The sequence below is a fragment of the Bombus fervidus genome, chromosome 11 (assembly GCF_041682495.2).
Source record: "Bombus fervidus isolate BK054 chromosome 11, iyBomFerv1, whole genome shotgun sequence".
NCBI classification, from domain to species: domain Eukaryota; kingdom Metazoa; phylum Arthropoda; class Insecta; order Hymenoptera; family Apidae; genus Bombus; species Bombus fervidus.
The window spans coordinates 10,637,933-10,659,533 of NC_091527.1; the positions used below are offsets into that span (position 1 = coordinate 10,637,933).

Genomic DNA, 21,601 nt, shown 5'->3' on the forward strand with positions numbered 1-21,601 from the left:
TTGCTTGAAGTTTTGATCAGTGTCTCTTAAATGGCATGATTATTTCATTTTTTAATGTTGTTTCTTACTAGTTCCAATTGTTGGTGGTATTTAATTATTCCTTTGATCGTATCGACACTCTTATCGAATAGTCGTGTGATTGTTCGAGGATTTGAAAATTATTATCTTTAATTTCCTTTGATGGATTTTGTCAATTTTTCTTCGATTTTCATTCTTCTAGAATTACTTATTGTGTATTTAATAAATTTTCAATCTGAGCGTGTTTTATCGATACGTTCTTCCTCAATGAGGACTATTCCAGATTTACATATTTTCATTTAAATTTCGATAATTTCGTTTAATTCAAATTCACAGAGGTACATATTTACCTAATACGTAAAGAAACTTCGATCAAAAATTTCTTTTAGTCTTTGCATCTTTCGTCAAGACTGCGAATGTATTTCAATTTATCCGATGAATATCTTCAAAAATATTTAATCGCAAAAATCGTTTCTTTCTACAAGAATTTGTTTGAAATTCCATAAAGAGGGTACGATGTAGCAATTTCGAAACGATTTTGTACTATGAAAGAAACTTTGTCAGGGATTGTACCGGGGCCAGTTTATGAAACGGAAAAAGTTCTGACCGTCGAAAGAACTTCGAACTTTGGACAACCCTGAATACAGGGGACGGGAGAAAGGAGGAGTATGCGATGCACATGGGAGTTTAAAGGGTTTATTATAGGTGGTGTCGGAAGTTAAGGTTGCAGCACAGGGGCGTGGCAATTCTGTAAGTTGCACAACCACAATTTATGCAATGGCGTTGCATCAAATAAAGTTCTTTTTGTTGTTGTAAATATCGCCTCGAATTTTCTCAAAGTTTTACTTATCGCTTCTATCGTTTATAAAAAATCCAATTATTTTAATTTGTTTAAATTGTTCAGAGCGGCAAAATAATCATCAAAGTTTAAAGAATCTTTGTCTTGTGCCTGTATACGTTAAATATCGCATTAATTTTTTAATCTAAAGATGAACTTGTTCCGTCGTAAATTTTATTTCCTTTCTTATAAGAGCTGCAATGTCTCATCAAATATACGTCATTTTAAATCTCACTTTCGAGTTGTATGCGTTATCCGTATGTATTTAGGAGGTTTTGCGTTTCCTTGTATTTATCCACGTGTCTTCAGTTTACTTTTCCAAGTCATAGACAAACTTCCGTACAATAAGGAGCCACGCACTGAATTTTCTTTTTACCAAAATCTCGTGTATTCTTCAAATAAGGTATAAAAAGCATTTTGTTAGTCATCCTCGTTATTGTTACAATGTTTCTGGTCATTCTCGTTACTTCTAGAATTTTTCTAATTATTTTTGTCATTTTTGAGACCGTAAACAATGTCTGTTCGTTTTTCCTTTTCTATGTTTCCCTCGTAGCTTCTTCCTCTTCTTATTAACTTGCAAACCTTTTTTTTTAAAGTGAATTGTATGGATGAAGAATATTCCTTATTTCGTGTTAGGGTAGGACGTGTCTGGCCAGGTCGTCCGGGGATAATTTTCGGGAGGGTCGTGCCGCAGAAAACGCTTGAAGTGGCTCCTACTTTTGCGCGGGTTTATGCTTTCCGGTTCCTCCGTGGCTATTATCCGGCCTCCTCTGTTCTCCACTCGCGTTCTGCCTGAAACAATAAAACACGTTCATGAATGAAACCCTTCTCTGCGCTCTCCCTCGTCCCTTCTGACACCCGCCTACAGTCCTGCACCCTCGACGGCCTTCAGGAGTAGACTACCACCCTCTTTTACCACGCTTTATCATGCTCCTTCCATTCATTCGTAGCTTCAGGTAATAAACTTGGGGCCGCGAAGGGAAGAACGGCGGAAGATCTTCGCTCGTTCACTTCGCCACGCATACGCACGTACCAGGAAGCGTTGCACCCGCGTTTATTTTTATAAACGGAAGGGTAGATACGCTATAATTACCATGAGAAACCCCGGTTTCGAAGGTCAGCCATAGATTTCAAGGGCGACCTCGTGGTCCAGGAGACAAAGGGAAACATTAATTTCTTCAGAAACGAATTTATTAATCTTTCTAATTTCCGAGTATGAATCAGTCACGATAAAATATTGTTCTTCGTTGACGGTTGATCGCAATAATCTTTACTACATTCTTTGAAATCAAGGCCAAACTGAAGAAAACCTAGACGTACACATATGTATATGGTAGTATCTTTCAAGATGTTAAGCAGAGATTTACATTTTCTTGGCTGTTCGTTGTAGCCGAAGAAGGTGCAAATGAATTTTCTATCGTGTGCGCGTATACGATGCGCTTAGATGACCGATAACTCGGTTGTTTGCGAGTCGCTTACTTAGAACTAGAGTACGTTGTTTTGTTGTTATTTTGCTTGCACGTATTTTTCTATGTTTTCTTCTTTTACTTGCCGCTTCCTATAATAAACTCCTAGATGCAACGCAAAGAAGCGTGAAGGAGTATCTTGCTTGATTTTTTTATGCACATGAACGCCCGATCAGAGCTTACATAATCCGTTATTTATAACGAAGGCTTGCTAGGTTAAATAGAGTGCCTGATCTATAGGTTACGTTAGATCTTCTTCTTTTCACGTGCCCCGTGAAACGCGCGATGTCATCTAACCTTTTTCAAGTAATTTTCTCAAGTAGCTTTCTCAAATATCTCTTTTATACGCGACTCTTTTGTATCGTTAAAAATGTTTTTTTACACAGAGGTCGCAGATTATTTGGTTGTTGTAAAAGAAGATCGCGACAATCGGAAGATTCTCGAAACGTTTCAGAAGGACAGGCAGGTGACAATCGCTGTTGAACGTACTTGTACATAAGCAACACTCTACGTCGACGAGTGTTTGGTATATTTCTCGCATCATTGTCTAGTCTATTCCTGCCTGTTGCGTAATTTTAATAAATGTACAGTATATTCGAGCAAGCTGTCTTCATCTTGTATCATTTTTCATATATTTATGTAACGAAAAGAGGAGGAACGAGGAACATCATCTTTCTCAGCTCGGAGTCGAATTAAAGTCATATAAAAAGGGCTTCTATTCGAAGAGACGTGTAAATGCATTTAATTGTTAAGTCAGTCTCGAGACAAGGGACCTAGGGCAAGTGAAATAGAGAAAGACGGAGCTTATATGCAGACAGATAGAAGAGACAGACTGAGAAGGCTCCTCATTCGTAGCACAGAGCTAGAGATCGCAGTGGGCATCCATTGGCCGGAACTATGGGGTGGGTTGGCAGCGCTATGGGCTACTATCGGCTCCTTGGGGATGTTTCCACCCCTATTTCTACCAACTACCCCCCTTACAGTGTACACCGAATACACTGGTATAGTTATACAGACTCGTACGTGCCGGGCTGTTGGGTATTGATCGTCGTTGCCTCCAGAATACCACGTTCTACCTACTTCTCCTTCACCTGCAGTAGCACGTCCTTACACATCCTTGCTGGTCCTTCTCTGGCCGGAGGTGCATCCCTCTTGGTCCACGTCCGATTTCTATCTCGCTGTTAGCCGCGGAGTTCGGCCGGAATGGTATCGAGATTCGTTAAGGGAAGCTACTGGTATACGCTCGATATTACGGACGATTCTTCGTCGAAGGAATCTGAGGCATTGCTTAGAGCGTAATGACTTTTTAGGTATTGGTGAACCGAGAAATTGAAATGGTAAACGATATACATATATGTATATAAGCGTTATAAGTGTTTCTAATAGAAACAAGAAATGATTTTTGTTAATGTTGTCAGTTATATCATGTGTCACTTGAATGTTATAGACTTTCAGTAGATACGTAGAAGAATGATAAAAAATGTATCAGGTCGATTAAATTGATTTAACCTCGATTTTCTTCAGTCACAGTTTAATTGAAATCTACGATCATGGCTATAGCCTTCGATATCCCTAACAGCTAAATTATCATCATTTATAACTTTCTTCGTCGTATTTGCTAAATAATCTATATCATTCCCACAGAAAAGATCGTTTTATATTTTTTTACCATTTTTTTAATTACCGAAGGATACGTCAGAGTTTAGTCTTTTGCTTTGAATATCATTTGTATCTGTATTTTTAACGCCAAGAAGGACAGGAATTTTCCTAATAATTTGATAGTGATAGTAAATGGTAAATAGGTTTTTCTACGTTAAGATTAAAAAATGCTAAAAGTTTTTAAGTTTTCATTGATCATTTTAAACCTGCCAAATTTCAGCGATCAATCGGAATAAAATGACGTAATTTTATACTTTGTATTCGTGACAAGTCAGCCACTAAATTCTCACAAATCTATCTACGGCGAATACCTGTGGAACGTTGAAAAGATAAAAACGACCGAGTAGTTAGAGAGAAAGAGAGATTCGAATGGAGAAAGGGAGGACGTGAAAACCTCCGGTAATCGAAGACTCTTATCTTTATTGCTGAAATTCCACGTATCTTTGGGAGCGAAAGGACCGATGGAAATGAGGACATTCCGTTCCCCGACCGGATTGGGTTTCGACGATTAAGGATCCTTCTAATCCTTCCAACCTGACATTGTATTCTGCCATCACTATTTCCCCCTTTCTCTCTCTTTCTGCTCTGTTTGCAACCTTTCTTTAGTCGACTATGCACGAATGTTGCTTACATCTGGAAATAAATTCAAATATGCAGTCGACACTGACGAGTTGCGAAACTATTTCCAGCGGTTCTTCGTGTATCCAACTGTAATTCAAGTTAATGTTTTTGTTAAATTACAGACATTATTAACGTGTAAACTTGGAATCGCTTCTGAAGTTGTAATCAACGCTACTATTTTGGAGTAGTGAATGTTTCAAAGCTCCTCTAAAACTGACTTTATGTAGTATTTCTTTACTTCTTCTATGGTTTGGGCTATGAATATATTTTTCTAGATTTGTATATTCTTGAGAATGTGTATTATTTTGTGTAATGTTATTTGGTTATGAGAAAAATATAATTTGAATTTTAATGTTAGGAACTAAGAATTGGATTATATGAAGAGAATACTAACGAAATACAATGGAGCATTGATAAATATCAAGAACATTGATCAAGTAAGATTGAAAAATTAAAAGATATATAGGTACGTCGCTTCGTGTATCGTTCTTTCATTTAGTTAATCGATTTTTATCTTATTCGTGTATATTTATTTATTTAATTCATATGTGCATATTTTGATTAATTTTCAATTAAAGAAAGAATTTCGTGAACCTTTAGAAATTAATTGCAAGGGAAATTTTTTTAGTGTGTCACTAACGTTTGAACAAAATATATGCTAATTGTCCAACAGTGTCCGAGGTTTAACACTTATTCGTCTAAAACAATTTCATTTAAAAAAAAAAAAAAAAATCAATTTAATCATCGTTAAAAAATCACGAAACTGTCGTGGGAAATATGACATTCAAAGAACAGACCGAATTTAAACTTCCGTTGTAAATAGTTTAAACGAAATTACGATATTCCAAGCGGTATAAATGGAGCAAGGAGAAAAGTAAAAGTAGAAAAGCAGTAAAAGTAAAACAAACGCGAAGCTTTTAACGTAACATTGGAGAAAATTTCCGATACGGTACAGTTTACATTGAACGGAACGCGTAGCGATTCGGTCGCCAGATCAGCGACGGTCCTTTTCTACTTACTCGATTTTTAACCTGAGCGATCGATCAGCCAGACGAGACAATGTAAGCGAGATTTTATCGGCCCAGGTGATTTCAACTATCTTAGTACTTCCATCGGAAATTGCTCGAAAAAAAAAAATCCGCCTAGCAGATAAGTATATGAAAAATAATCAAAAAGAAGAGATATACGATTCGTCTCTGGTAATCGAGACTCGAGGCTGCAACAAATTAAGTACCGAAAGCTCGTTAGAGAAATTAAACGATACTTTCTCCGAGAGACGCTTTGCTTGCGAAACATCGTTATCAAACAATTCACAAAATAGAACGGCGAAGTAAATTGCATTTGCATAGATTCGTAAGTCCGTTTTTCAGAGAGCCCTTCAATTATAGTATTATAGAATGAAAGAAATTACATAATTAGTTTCCTTCTCTTTTTAAATTATTAGTACATTTCCTCCTTGTTATCCTCAGCATTTTAAATACCTTGCTTCTTTATGACTTTCAACTCTTTTAACCGATTACTTTTGACACGAAACTACGCTCATTTCCGCAGAGTGCATTTCTTATCCTTAAGAGGGAAAGAAATTTACGGAGTGGTGATAATACCCTTTCCTTTGCTTGGAGGGGGTAAGTCAGAATGGTGGATGGAAAGGGTGGGGCAAATGGTATGGGAAACCAGGTTTTCCAGAGAGGGTAAGACGAGACTAACGGTGGTGGTGGTGGTGGTGGTGGTAGTCTAACATTTGCAGGGGAATATGAAAGGGGTTTTGCAAGGAAAGGCGGGGTAACAAGATGGCCGCGACCACCGACGTAGGGGAAGTAAGACATTTATCCGTAAACAAGACTGCGCTAGCTTTTGCTTCCTACTACTATGCTGAAAAAGTAACTAACAAACATCGCTTAAGGATTTGTCTCATCTTATCGGCGATGTTGTTGCCATAGCGCTTTTTAGAAATTACGATATAATCGCTAACAACGATGACATTGACAGCGATACATACAAGATGAGATTATTATTTCAAATCGTTGAATTAATTGTTGCACGTTAGAATTTAGTATCTTTAGAAAGACAGGCAAGCAAATAAGCAAGTATTATGCAACTGTCTTATTTTATTAATATTTCTGGATAATTTTTTGAATTTGGAGAATATTGCATAGAATTGTAGATCAATAGGAATTTATCGAATAATTATTTTTATATATCACGCGGTAAAAATAATTGTTTATAACGTTTCAAAATGTTTTGAAATAAATACGATACTGTTGTAATTAATTGTTTGCAAGTTAATTTTGAAACGTCCTACAGATACACCGCGGAGTATCCCAGTTGTAAGTAACTCTGTGGTCATCCCGACACACGCTTCTAAATTAACACCAGGGTCTATTCTATTAATTAATCTCATTACTTTAATATCTCCCCGGATCTGTATTTCGAAATTTATATCTTTTGTCTCCGAAACATCTCGTCGAAGAATATCGCGTCTGATTCAACAATGACTTATGAATACTTTCAGAATTGGAATACACAGTGTTTCTACTTAAACGTTTCGTTCTTCAAATATCTTCTCTGCTGTAAAATTCGATAGAGATTTGAACTTAAATTCTAACATATATTATTATATCTAGGGGTAAACCTAATCTCTAAATCTATGGTATTAGATTTATTTTAGAGCGTTAAACAAATTATGTATAGACGAAAGTGGTCGACTTTGTCAGAAGCAAAAGTTACAGAAATTTCCTCACTGCCTTAATCGTCGCGCTATCCAATTGTAAGAGACGATGGAGGCGATTTCTCAAATATTTGATCAAGGTTCCTTCAATTACCATCAATATATTAGCCACGTCAGCTCAAATCAAATTCTGTTTAATATCTAACCGATACGTAATCCTTTATTATGGAGCAATGAATAAATAAGAATATGCAATGCTGCGAACGCTATTCGATATTTACATCAGATCTGTTTTCCATCGTTAGAAGAGTACGATCCTTCCCTCTTTCTTTGTTATTAATGATATCTATCTTATCATACTAATCATGTTTATATATATATATCAACCACCATGATTGTTCTATGACGATCACGAGTCTCGCACGATGTGTTCGTATCAGGATGGTGGTAGCTCGCGTCGGCGCGAAAATTACGCGGTTCATTAGGCAATTAGCGGGGCAACGAAAAGTCTGGTTAAAAGGTAACGAAAAGGAATCGGCGATCGCGTCTTCTTTTTTCTCCTTCGAACGAGCGATCATAAAAGAGGTTGGTTGCTCAGTGGTAACGATCGATCCAGTAGTAAAGTGCCACCCGGTACTCGGGCGGAAAATAGCGTTCGGTGGATGTTGACTACAACCGCTCTACCCCTTCGACAACTCGAACGAGAATGCCCGTTGGTTAGATGTATATAGCTTTACAGGAAGTCACTCTGTACCTTCGTTGAATGACCAGTACACACGCTAGCACGCTTTACGTACTGCTACCACCGTTCGCAACCATAAGTATACGCCCGATGTCGCTGTGTCTTTTGCGTGTACGTGGTGGCTATGTGTACCGGGTTGGTGCTCTCACGAGCGTATTCGTGCGTATGTGTATGCGTATGATACGGACGTACGTAGGTACGGATGGACGGGCAGGCTGGACAGAGAGGGTGGTAGCTGCCCGGACAGAGAAATGAGAATAGTGTCGGTCTACGAGCTGAGTGGAGTTGGTGAGCAAATTGCTCAAAGTAATTAATCGCTTTTGCCGGGTTGGCTTGCCACGCTGCTGGCTGAAGCTCATCCAAGGGGTGGCACCAGGTACCCTAGGAAAAGCTATCGAGGGACTCGGCTAAAATGGCTGATTTAACGAGCCTGCTGTCTGGATACACCTACAAAATTTTCGAATTACGATTATCAGGGATCTAAGGTGTTTGCCGACCGACGCCTTCGAACGCTTGCTTCCGGGAAGCGGAAGAGTTCTCTGCACATCTTTCGCGTTGCTTTGCTCTCTCGTCGAACGAAACGTAGCTTCCTCCTTCGTCTCGGTACTAAACTTTTCTTCTATTTGGAATACGAGACGATTCTTTTGTTTATATAAATAAATGACCAGATACAATTGTGTATATATGGAATAATTTTTGGTTTCTCTTGCTTCACGTGGTTATATAGTTGAGCGTAGTAAATCGAGTATACTATTTGTTAGGTATTTATTTTAAGAGCATCATGCTATTGCGAATATATGCTTCGCGCAAATATTGAATCGTTATAATGTAAAATTGGTCGAACGTTATTACAAATTCACCGGAAAAGCGATTACACGCGACTGTGGAAATAAATTATGCGGTACGATTATTAAATCTATACACCGCGCGCGTACCGTACCGTGCTTATAAACCGTGTACTCTACAGAATATCGTATTAAAATATTTCGCTTTCGAATGATATTTCCGATTGGTGCATTTTCTACGTTGCTGTAATACGGTAATTGTTCGTGCTAATAAACTTCTGCAGCATGGCTTGTTCTCTTTCGCGAGTTTGATAGAACAACGTTAGCTGCTACTACTTCCTACTTCTTCTCTCAACAATAATTTCACTGTTCACATATTTGCGTTATTCGTTACTATTTCGTATCTTTCCTATTTGTCGGCACAAAGTTGACGAGTTTTCCAAAAAAAGAAAAGTATAAAAAAGACAAAGGTCTTTAAGAGCTACTATAATTATCAATTCGAGACTAAAACTAATACCTCCAAGGCAATATAGTCGATTTTGTCTTATACATCTTTTCCCCCCAAAAAATTTCTCGATTCAATGTGTAATCCCCGAGAAGATATTCTACAAAGAGTTCTCAACAAACAGATATCGACGCTCTTCAGGGAAGCATTCTAAAACCATCACGCTGGCGCTCTTTATCTGAAATACTGCCATATCTCACGCCAATGGGGGTCCGCAGATTGTTGCTCCTTCTCGCGAGAGGTTTCCAATGTTATATGCGTATATTGCAGCAGAAACTCACAGAAATTCCAACTAGCAGCGCTTGCGCCCCGTTAAACGAGGGAACGGTGGAAAGGGGGTGAAAAGCTCGGAAGAGCGAAGAGGTGGTGCGGCGCGAACGGGGGATAAGACGCAGACAGGTTGCTTGGGAACCGACGAGGGAACGACGAGGAGGAGAATTATTCGGACGAAGATGCGAATTTGCCGAGCGAACGAGAGCAACAAGGAGAAGACAGTACAAAACCATCTCGAAGGAGGACGGTGAACAAGGATAGACAGGAAGAGAAGCGTTAATGAAAGATGAAGACAAAGTCCGCCGAACAAAGACGTGGCGCCAGGCACTGGAAAGATACGAATGAGGTAATAAAAGATAGACTTTAACGAGAGCGAGGGACGAACGCGAAAAAAGAGTTCTGTGGAGGACAAAGATGAATTAGTGGAAGAAGGCGCGACGATGGAAAGCTCAAACGCGGGAACAAAAGACGGAGGTGGAAGAAATGCAGATAGAGAAGTCCGGAGGTGCGACGGAGATGAGCGAATGTTTAACAAGGACGAAGGTATTCTCAGGAGCAAGTGGCGACGAAGGAGAAAGATGCCAGAAGCTCTGGTAAAACAGAGAACGTAGAAGGATAAGACGCAGACAGGTAGATGGGAGAACGAGAGCAAAGGACCGGAGCGTGGTCGATGAAAGGAAGATGCAAAATAGGTGCAAAGGGGTGGGTGCCGAGTTGAAACGGGACGCGAATAACCAGGTTTAACGCGGACACGAAGGGTGGGGAGATGAAGGGGAAGTTAGAGCGTGTTTACAACGAAAAGGAGGAAAAGAGGACTGAAAAGCACCCCACCACCGTGGAAAATCTCGGTCGTTCAGGAGGCAGCCGTCAGGAGTCGACGCCGCGAGCTTTTACGCGCGCCTCGAAGAAGAAGAAGAAGGAGACGAAGAAACAACTTTCCACCTCCAGAAGGCGACCGCCTCGGGTCACCACCACCACCACCCTGCGGTGCCTAGAAAAGGGGTGGGTGCCTTCATCCGCGGAACTGGGCGCGACTAACCTCTATTGATCGTAAGAAGACTTGCACACCTACGATCCTCACACTTTCATGCGGCGGTTCGTACCGGGTGGTTCGCGTTTAAAATAATTTGTAAATGTTTTAAGGTGTGAAATGTTGTTCGTTTATTTAGACAGTTGCGTATATCTTGTTCCTGTATTTATTTCTTTCGTCTTTTTATCGATTTTTGGGACATCGTTAAATTTCACATATTCATCTTATATATTTTTGATTACTTAAAGCTTAACACGTAAATGAATCCTCCGTACCACAAGCTATTGTGTTATTATTTTTGAAATCCTATTGTTTACGCAACAAGAGTTTTTAAAACGCTTGTGTTTTTGAAGAATTTACACAGAAACAGATTTCTTGGACCTTCTCGATGACACGCCATTTTTTAAACTTTCGTACAATCTCTGTACGATCGTAACATTCCCTCATCTTCGTCAAATACTAATCTCTTGCCAAAAAAGTTCATCACCAAGTCTATAGAATCAACGAATTATTTTTCCTGTAGCATCTTTTCTAGGGCGCCACCCGTTAGATTCCAAAACTAACCGGACGGGTTTTGCAGGTCCGTAGGTTCGTAAGAAGCGCAGCTTCGTCCGCGACATAAGAACATCGTAGTTGGCGATGGTGGTGGTGATACAAAGGGGTTCGTCGGAGGTTGCCAGAGGGGGTGCAAGGAGGGGGCGAGACGGGAAACTAAGTTGTATTGATCCTAGGCTGCAGGGGTGGAAAACCAGGCAGGGTTAGTACGTGTTCTTAATCGCCAAGTGACCACCCTCGCGTTTCTCTCCTCGTCTCTCGTTCTACTCTCTTCCTCCGGCTCCGTCTCCTCTTCCTGTTTCTCCACCTTCCAACCCCCGAGCAGCGCTAACATCCGACCAGCTAAAGGGGTCTCGGTTCTCACCCTCGAGAACTGTACCCTCCTACCACCTTCCAAAATCGCCGACGCCATTCGGCCGAGGCATTGTTTCAGGATTAGGTAAGGAACTGCAGCATTGTCCTCTGTTGTATGATGAATTGTTACCTCGATGAAAAATCATTCTGTTATCGGATCTCCATTTCATCTCCAACGTCTTCATCGTAGCTCCTCGAATACGGAAACTACTCGACCGATTTAACGATCGAACGATCAAACCATCTTATCGAAAGCTTGAATATTATGTTATCAGAAACATAATTTTCTCAAAAATGTATTTCCAATGGGATTTTTAGATTTCTATATGCTGAAACCATGAGAATGTAAAGATAAAACGAGTATCGTCCGAATTTATTTAGAATTCAGAGTCAGCACTCAACTGCGCTATCTGAAATAAAACATCCCTTTAAAAGCGAAACCAGGAATGTCTTCTGAAACTAGCTTTCAAGCTCCAATGTCTACCATCCTTTTCATCCTATTTACACCACATAGAGTTGAAATTCTTGGCGGGGACGTCACGGGAAGAAATTCGATGGCCAGTAGACAATTTCATTACGGTATCCCGAAACGATGTTCGGTTTTCCGTTTAAGGGTGAAACAGTCGGTAGTTCGAGAGGCTGACAGAACGTGTCTGGCAGCATATTATGTCGCTTAAAATCCAAAATGGTGAAAGACATCCAGAGAGGTGTCAGCATTAATTGGATTCTCTTGAAACTCGTATGTTACTGTCCGTGTCGACTGGAAACGTATGAAAGGAATGATGTGAACGGCGGGGTGGTGAGGGGTGTTGAAACGAGGGGGCATAGGAGGAGGAGGGAGACGGGTTGAAAACACGATTAACGAATACGCTGGCCGCTTTGCTTAAATTTCAAATTGGCGAGGTCAGATCGTAGGTGAAATTGTGTACAACCGCGGTCCGTTCGGTCGCCAGTCGGAGTTAATTATAGAATGAAAATTTGAATTATGGAACGTAATTAAGCTTCGCTTTTATTCGTACACCGGGAACAAACCGTGAACGGTATCGTTATGAACATTCATATTAATGGACACCGAAAATGAAACGGCCGTATTCGACGAATAATCATGGGAACAAAGACGCTTCTAATGTCGAATCAGGGAATTATCCATTCGATGGAGTTCGAATGAAACAATTTTCAATAGCAACGGTCCACGATTTGGACTCGCGGATGTCAACCGTGTGTGTAGGGTTCCAAGATATTATGGACCAGTTCTCAAAGAGGAATTCGTCCCACGACCTTCGAACCCTACGGAATTCTTCCCCTCTCACTAAGAGGAGTTACCCTCTTCGAAATCCGGATTCTGCGGTCCAGGGATTCCAGTAGCAGAAGGTGTCCCGTGGGATTTTCAGATGCACGCGAGCAACATCGTCAATTTCCAGTTTTTCTGCTCGCCCGTTGAGGATTTCCGGTTTTGCATTTATCTGCGAGACAATTTGTGCGGAATTTTTCTTCTAGGATACGAAGGAATGCCTTACGTTGAAGGATTTTTATTGGCCTGGCTGAGATCAGCAGTGCAGTTATGTTTTTAGGTTTTCAGATCTGCAGTTCTTGGAAACCCTTTTAATCCTGCGTAGACAAACTGAGTGGTCGGCAAAGCAAAAGAAATTTCACCCTTGAATTTTATCTTTCCTTTGAACTTTTATTTTTATTGAAAAAGTTACTAGATTTTACCCTTAGTATTTTTAAAATAGCAATGTAGTTTAGCTAGTTGATTTCTTCTTTATACCTCCATGTACTTTGTTTCATGATAATGTGAAAACATTCAGAAAAATTAGTATGCATCTCGAAATTCATTATTCACCACTGTGAAATAATTAGTATTTCTTAAATTGTTGGATGTGCTGTTGCAAGTATTAACGGAGAATTAATTAATTCCTCGCTGTTAAATTAGAGAGGAAACTACTCGAAATACTCATTTCATTAATTAAGCTTTCATTTTGAAATTTTGCGTGTTTATTGTTTCTGATTCCTCTGATAGCTTTACCGGGTCACTGAATCCCGAGTGTTGTGCTTGTCTTGTCACAACGTCCTAAGTTGGCGTTTCTCAATTCGTATACTAATTAATTACATTTCCAAGCTCAATACAAAAATGTGAAAAATACAAACACAGATTTAATATTCTTCAGAAATACAAATTCAAGAAAAATACAATTTACGTTTCCGATTCTTAATTTGTAATTGATTTCATCTGCGAACGTTACAAATCGCGAGTGACTCTCTGCGACATCGGTTTCGCCATCCGATTCAATGTTACACGATCCAGCGGCATTAAAGCTATGGTGATTGTGTAATTTCTCGCGTTGCTGCGGTAATATTTCCGCGCTGCCTCATTGGGAGGCGCGGTTCGGCCGCAAACAAACCCCGAAACAACAATTGATTCCGGCAAACACGTCGCGTCGTGAACGCGTGCAAAACAGCGAACAAGGGATTTTCTTGCTCGCCATTGGACAGGGGGTTGGTCCGGTCCCGAAATTTACGGGATTGTATCCGTGCGAGAGGCTTTTTGCCCGGCCACGACACGACTTTGCTTCGCCGTTAATTACGCGCTGATAAGTTCTCGACCAGTGGCGACAACTTTTTATCGAGCTGCGGGCTAACCGGTTCTTTGCGAAACTTGTTGACCCCGTATCAACTCACAGTCTTTTCCTTTCCTCTTCTCTGCTGTTTTCCTCCAATTTCGCGTGTGATTTATAGCAACGTCCGATTGAGACACGGGCCAAATTTTCGGTTATTCCGTCCGAATTCCAATTAATATCTTTACGAAGTCAGTTCGTGATTATTGTAAACTAAATTTTAATACGACGATACACGTTGTTTCCAAAAGAACAGGAATGACAAAAGAACTATAGGAAACAAGAGATTGTGATATTAAAGCGTGCGTCCCTTGCTTTGAAACGTGTTATACAAAGCTTAGGAATCAAATGTTGCAAATGTCATAAAAATGAAACACTTAGGTATGGTACAGTCGAATATATAAACAATTCTTGGTTTTTCATATATTCTATTATTTGTTTCTCATTATTGCCGCTTGTATCGTAAATAAGTCAACTGTCATAACTATTTAAGTAAGAAACTGAGTTAACAAAAGATCTTCGTTTAGAATATAACATGATTAGTTTTAATGATCGTAACAGGTTCTTTTCAATTAATTTCCAGCGATCTCTTCCTTCTCTTAAGGACATCAAATTACTTTTGTCGAAGGGTAATTCGGTTTGTATTTCACGCAATCTGAAGCGACTAACGTTTAATCCGATGGTCGTTTAGCAGGTAATAGCTCGAAAGAAAGCTTGCTCCGTTCGAGGATCGTCAAGCGTTAAGTAAAAGTGCAAATGTGCTCGCCGGAAGCAGAATAAAACGAGTTCACGAGTAAGAAATCTTCTTTACTCCCGTACGAGAAATTTCCTCTTCTCGCGAAGTTTAAAGTGCTTATCGTCTTTAAGCGTATTTGAAAGTGGACTCAAATTTTAATTTAGCAACGTCGTTCGGTATGATTTATCAGGTTATTTGAGAAAAGTAAACAGTAAAATTTAAGGACAATTTAAGGTACCTTCATCGATTAGCTTTTTTATCGAACAATATTTCAACGACTTTTATAGCGATTTATAGTTTCACGAGGATAACTATACCAATATTTTTTTAAAGAATTTTTTAGGAAATTTTTCTAACGCTTTTGGACAATGAATTCTTTCCAGTAGCCTTCACAGAGCTTTAAAATACTCAATTTCTTGCCGATGAATAAATTTTATAAGAATGACAATAGAATCATTCAATAATTATAATAATTTGACATCTATAGCTTCATGAGTTCTGCTTTGAAAAATTACGTCATCTTTATCGATAATAAATTTTTCGGTTTAACTTTTAAATATAGTGGTAAATATAGTGGTTTCGATACAAATGGTATTAAGTATTGTATTGCATAAACACGTTTTCGAATCTTGTTGCAACGGTGATTTCGCACTTATGTGAGAAACTGTCAGCATATCGAGGATGCAGGGAATATGGTAATTCAAGGGTAATTCGCCTTTTACGTTCCCATAACAGTAAAAGCATCGCATTCACCGTTTAGATTGCAAATTGTACAAATGTGCGTTTACTGGGCACGAAGTAGTTGTCGGACACGTTTGAAAAACACTATTATTACATATCGCCTAATTGTTGTGGAACTGATGAAACTGCAACGAAACCTCGGACTTCTGTATTAACGAAACAATCTGCATCTATGCGCCTAAATTCCTTCACATCTTTAGATATAATAATTGTAGTTCATTTCGTATTTTCCTCTAAATATTTATTTATTTAAAAGAAATGGAATAAAAATTATTTGTAATTCCTCTCCGAAAAATTTTACTTTACAATTCCAAACGTGTATTTATAGAATTACCGTAAAAACTACTACTAGCGTATAATAAGTGTCTAAATATACAATACGTAGATGATTATAATTAAAGTGATATTGAATCAAACGAGTATATACAATCATGTTTCTATCTGAGTAGAAATTAACACCAATTTCCCAAAACCATCTGTATATTTTTAATAATCGTATAAAATCATCCCAAATAGATTTCTTATTAGACGATCAAGTTACCTGTCCTGACAGAAAATACTTTCTCCCCTCGGTCCTAACACCTATACACATCAGCAACCATCGTCGACTAATTCGTGGCATTATTTCGATCAATTTTTATTTTTTTCGTGTCACGAACGCGTCGCTCATGGTGTCTGGAATTCGTAAGAGGGACCGGGTTGCCAGAAAATCTCATTTTGCAGCCGAATGTCGGACGAATCTTAATCGGTCGACGGAAATATGCTGCGAGATGTATAATGCTCCGTAGGAAATGACGTCATCACTCAGTGCAACGTTAGAGAGAGACAGGAAGAGAAAGACAGCGCCGAGGTGGAAACGGTGCGAGGAACTAAAGGGGTTCGGCAAGAGGGAGAACGACGATGGGGTTGAGGAATGGTTTGGGGTGTGGAGAATGAAATAGACAGAGATAAATAGAAGTGGAGATACGTGTACACACATATTGCGCGAGACTGTATACCAGAGACTGACGGAGAGGGACAGAAAATGCGTGACGCGTTTCGTAGAGAGAGAAAGATAGTTGGTGGATAGAGAAACAGTGGGACAGAGAGGGAGATTTTCGCGAAATCCCGGCAGGTAGCCTCGGTTGAGTTATGCTCGTATTTCCCGTCAACACATCCGATGATGTCTACGGTAATGTAACCGAAATGTATGAACGTTTCGTACTGCTACATTTGCACGTGTAAATGCCTACCCGTTGCGGACCCCGCGACGCTCTCCTCTCTCTGTGTAACGCCACGCACGATCAGAAGTCCGTGTCACGAATCGTACGATTTACATGTCGATAAGCTCGTTGATTACCTTCGTTGTACTAAAGTTTCCATAGGGGAACCATGTACGCTCTGTTCGTTCGTATACCTTTTTTCACCGTTTGACGGGATCCGAAAGGCAATCAACGCGGATTCCTGTTTGCCAGGAGGTTTGGTTTCGTTGTTTGTGGTCCATTTGCTCGCCGGTTTGTGTGTCATACAGAGTTTTGTGTAACGATTTTGGTTGTTGCAGGATTTCATGGTTTAGTGAATGAAATGTTCATGGTAACAAGTCCCAATACACGTAGGATATATTTGTTAGAAAAAAGCCAGCGGATATGAAATTTTTTCTTTTTTCTTCTCTTCTTCCTTCTTTTTTTTTTTCTTTTTTTTTTTGATGTTAAATCTACATTTTGTTGTATCGACATCTATGGAAGTAGTGTTTTATAGTATCTATAGAGATTATTTTACTATTCGAGATTTTTCTTTTTTTATTGGAAATGTAGTGCGATATTTACTTTACGACAAATCAGATATCTTTCGCCTATTGGGTTAAACAATTCTATAACCATAGCACAAAAAGATTATGTGTCATGGATGTATTTTAGTCAGTTGAGTTCATTTAAGGAACATTAGAATTCATCTTCGAATTCATGATTTCTTATATGACCTCATTGGCACAAATAGGCGGAAGTAAGTCACCTGTATTTCGAGAAATTCAGCGCCACTAAGGGTAGAAATAAATAGAATAGTTAAATGGTTTGTCTTTTGACAGACTATCGTGACGAATCCACGATCTTACGAACGTTGCATAAAAATCTAGTAAAAATTTGTTTAGAATTTGCTAAATTATATTTATATTTGTATTATATTATATTATATTACGTTACATTATAACGTAAATTTATATATAAAATTAGAATCCAAAGAGTTAAATACGTCTTTATCGAATCTATTCTCACTCTGTTTAAGAAACGTTCGTCCGTTCGTTTATCGTGATTCTAGGTCAGGATATTATCTGTTCCCTTTTCCGACGATTTTATGTCGGATCGATAACTGATCCGCGTCGCCGAAGTTTCCCCAAATAAAATCCGTTACCGTAATCGAGGCCGCGGGACGAAGGGTGGAAAACAAGCGGTCGAGTTCGATTCTCTTTTGACCCCCACTTCGTTCCTGCTGAAACGCCCGCATGCGCCGTAAAAAAGCACGGCTGCCACGGGTTCGTTTTACTCTTCGAGCTTCGTCTACCGGTTAGCCGATAAAAAAGCTCCGCCGCGAGACTCTCGTTCGACGTTGCTGTAGACGCGTTGTCCGCTCGGTTCTCGGTGCTGAATTCCATCGTAAACGCGATTCTCTTGGTGCGAAAAGGGCCGTTCAGTGGACGTACGAGAAGTTGGCACAGGGCCAAAGGACGAAGAGAAGAAACGTTTCGGGGAAAGAAGAAAATTTCGAGAACGCGAGGAAGATACGAACAAAGGGGTGGAAGAAACGGGAATTTTAAGGATATTACACGGTTATCTCGCACGATCTCGACATCTGTTCTCGTGATCATACTAGTTGACGTCCATGGCCTCCACGTCGGCTATAAGGGTTGCTTCTCCGTGGAAACCTGGGGGTGAGAATAGGAACAGACCACGCCTCTTGTCTAAGGTTACCCCCACCTAGATCCTCGAGCAGTCTCCCTCCGCCACGGTGCGGGAAACCTAAGATTTTTCCACTTCACCCCCTTCCATACCTCTTACCGCCAGTACCCTCTTGGCTGCTACCCCCTCTTTTGCTGCTCGTTCACCCCTTACACCCGCCCCTCTCCCCTAGGAGAGTACCAACCCCCCTTCTTCTATTGATCCAGGTCTAAGGTCGTTTCTTGCGCTCCAGGAGCTGGCTGTGCGAGTGCCGCTGGACCGAAGAAAACCCGCCTTTCAGCTGTTCCTCCCTCTTTTTTTTTTTCTTTTTCCCTTTTCTCGCTTCCGAGCGTAACCTTGAAAAGCTTCTTTTTTACTCGACCGCGAGATTTATACCGAGCTTCAATGGGATTTCTTGCATAGATTTGTTGCGCTTGTCCGCGTGCTACATCTACTCTTTAATGATTGTTAATTTTACGCTAGAGGATGATTTATTTGTTTTGTTTCAATGTTATACGTTGTAAAGCATTAATTCATTTCTCTTTTTATAATTTGTAAATTATTTCGTTTTCATATTTTTCATCGAAATTGCGATTCGTCGTAGGTTATTAGCGTTAATTCGCTGGATTACGAAGTGGAACATTTCACGTTTCCTGTCACAGGCATTCTCTTTAGAGAGGAAGTCAAGAAGCAGCAGAAATCTCGCGTTTTCCACCATGCGAGACAACTTTCACCGCTAAACCGCAACCATGTCGGTCGTTTCTGACGTCATAGCTGCGACAGTTTTATAGAATCTAGTTCTGTGCGTGTATAGAATGTAACACCCAGTCTACGTCCCATGGTGAATGAACGTGGTGGTTAAGAGAGCGCGGGGGTGGAGAAGCGGTGCTTTAGCCGGCGGCTGTTAAACACGCCGGGTCTTATCGGTAAAACTGTTCTGTACAGGACTACCACGTTCAGCCATTGGCCACGAGAGTATCTGTAGCCTTATACTCGTTGTCTGTCAGGTATGCATGTCAGTACATTATACAACATTAATGCCGGCTCGCTAAAATCGTTCATGCAAGAAATCCATGGTGAATCGTTAGCGATGCATCTACGTGAGATCATTTTTCGCTTTTTCACTGCTCGTTAATCTTTAATTTATCGATCGAATCTCCTATATAAAATTTCTACTTTTTGATCGTTTAGAATATTTTAACTCTCCAGTTTCCCTAACACAGATTGTGATGCGATATCGGAAGTTCTTTTTATCTCTATCTTCATTGATACAAAACAACAAGATTCAAAATTTCGTCAGTCGTATTATAAATTAACGCGTTGGAACGGTATAGAGTAAATAAAAAAATGCTTGTAAGAATCGAACGGTGAAAATTGTAGTTATTAACATTATGTCTACATTACGTTACGTAGTTTCCATTTCTAATTTCATCGTTCTATTTTGATTATTTCAACTTCGCGTCGTCTATTGTCGCTCATCTATTCGATATTCGTTCGGCACGTTTGACTTCGAGAGGGCTCATCGAGAAGCATACGGTGCACGCGTTGAAGAAAGTTCAACAAGTTTCCGACGAATTGTTCTAGTTCGCTCGATTGTTCCACTTCCACCATCGGTTACTCGATACCTCGGCTAGTCCCGTAGCGATTGTTCTCTCGTACCGTCCCAGAGAAAATTTTTAACTTCCTTGCAAAACTCTCGCATTGGGAACACTTTACGTTCCGATCTCTCTATAGATCCCATATTATTCAGCGTGGACGTTCATAGACTATCGAGAGACAGAATTCTCTTAAACATTAACAGTCTATTGTACGATCCTTAAAGCCTAACATCTCTGAGGCAGGAACATCATTTAATTTGCATCGATATTTGCTGTTTCCCGGTTCTGCCCGATAGATAGGCTGTGCTGTAGCAGATACATAGGCGGGATCACTTATAAGCTCGAAGTACATATGTATTCGCAGCAGCCTTTCTCGGCATTAGGTAGCCACGCTAGGGCCTTAGAGGTCTCCTGGCAACCAAGCCTATCAAACTATCTTACGGTCTAACCCTTACCAGCCCTTTCCCGAAACCTTCCTCAACCCCTGGAATCTCACTTAGAGCCCTTAACGACTGACCCCGCGGGAGACACTGTGAAATTGAGAAAATTATCCTGGCCCCGATGTTACACGGAGTCGATGACTGTACGGTTCTCACGTCCCCCGTTGCAACTGTCTGTGACTCCAACAAGCCCCGACGCCTAGCTGCGGCGAGCTTTTATCGGCGTAAGAAGTCCTGGAGGGACGGCGAAACTAAATGGCCGACCGACCGACCGACTGCCATCTTAGTTGTGAATTAAGGAGAGGGTGGATGACCGACCCTCGTGCCGAAAGACCCAGGCGAACCGTCCGTTGCAGGGGGATGCTGCGTTTCATTATGATTAGCCTAGAGGCTTCGTTTGCTCCACCATGCAAGTTACGATGGTAGTTTCGCATGCTTCTTCGTGCGTATCTAACGACGTCGATTTTTGGTATTGGACTCTTCTTCGTTGAAAATTGGAATTTGTTTGATAGTTTTGCAGCTATCTTGTCGGTATATAATTTTGAATCTTAATGAACTTGCGTGTAACTTTGATCATTCGTCTTTACCCTTTTAATGGATAGGTTGTAAATCCATTTTAACACGTTTATTTTATTCTATTTTTTGATTCTTTAATTCTTTTAAGATTAAATTTTTCTTTGGCTAATCGCTAGAAACAAACGTAGCTAAATAGCGTATCCCAAAAAAGAAATCACATGAAAATACAACAAAGAATCACTTCCTTTAATCTATCCACCAAGAAAACATAATATATTTTTCTTAAAATAGCAAACACCTTCAAATCCACGTATCACTTCTCTTAACTCGAAATTTTCATCGTCCAACGTCGATAGGAACACTTGGGACGATTAAGTATCCGTTCTAGAATCGAGATTCACCCAAATTGCGAGCGATCAGGAGGTTTTCGACGGACAATGAGCGTAATCGTTAAGTTTACCGATGCAGAGCCGTTGAGCGTGTGCATACATGGTCGTAAGGTGCAGTATGGGTGGACATAAGTGTGCGGATC

General features: G+C 40.1%; 1 protein-coding gene across 1 annotated transcript; it reads left to right on the forward strand.

The window, feature by feature from the left end:
- Window positions 1-18,158: 18,158 nt before the first annotated feature.
- On the forward strand, window positions 18,159-21,220 carry LOC139992314 (uncharacterized; the record flags this gene model as incomplete). The annotated part of the gene is given in 3 exon segments (XM_072013052.1): window positions 18,159-18,469; window positions 18,471-18,508; window positions 19,461-21,220. Coding segments are annotated over 3 exon segments (456 nt in total), but the record flags the coding sequence as incomplete, so codon positions are not given.
- Between the last annotated feature and the right edge of the window lie 381 nt (window positions 21,221-21,601).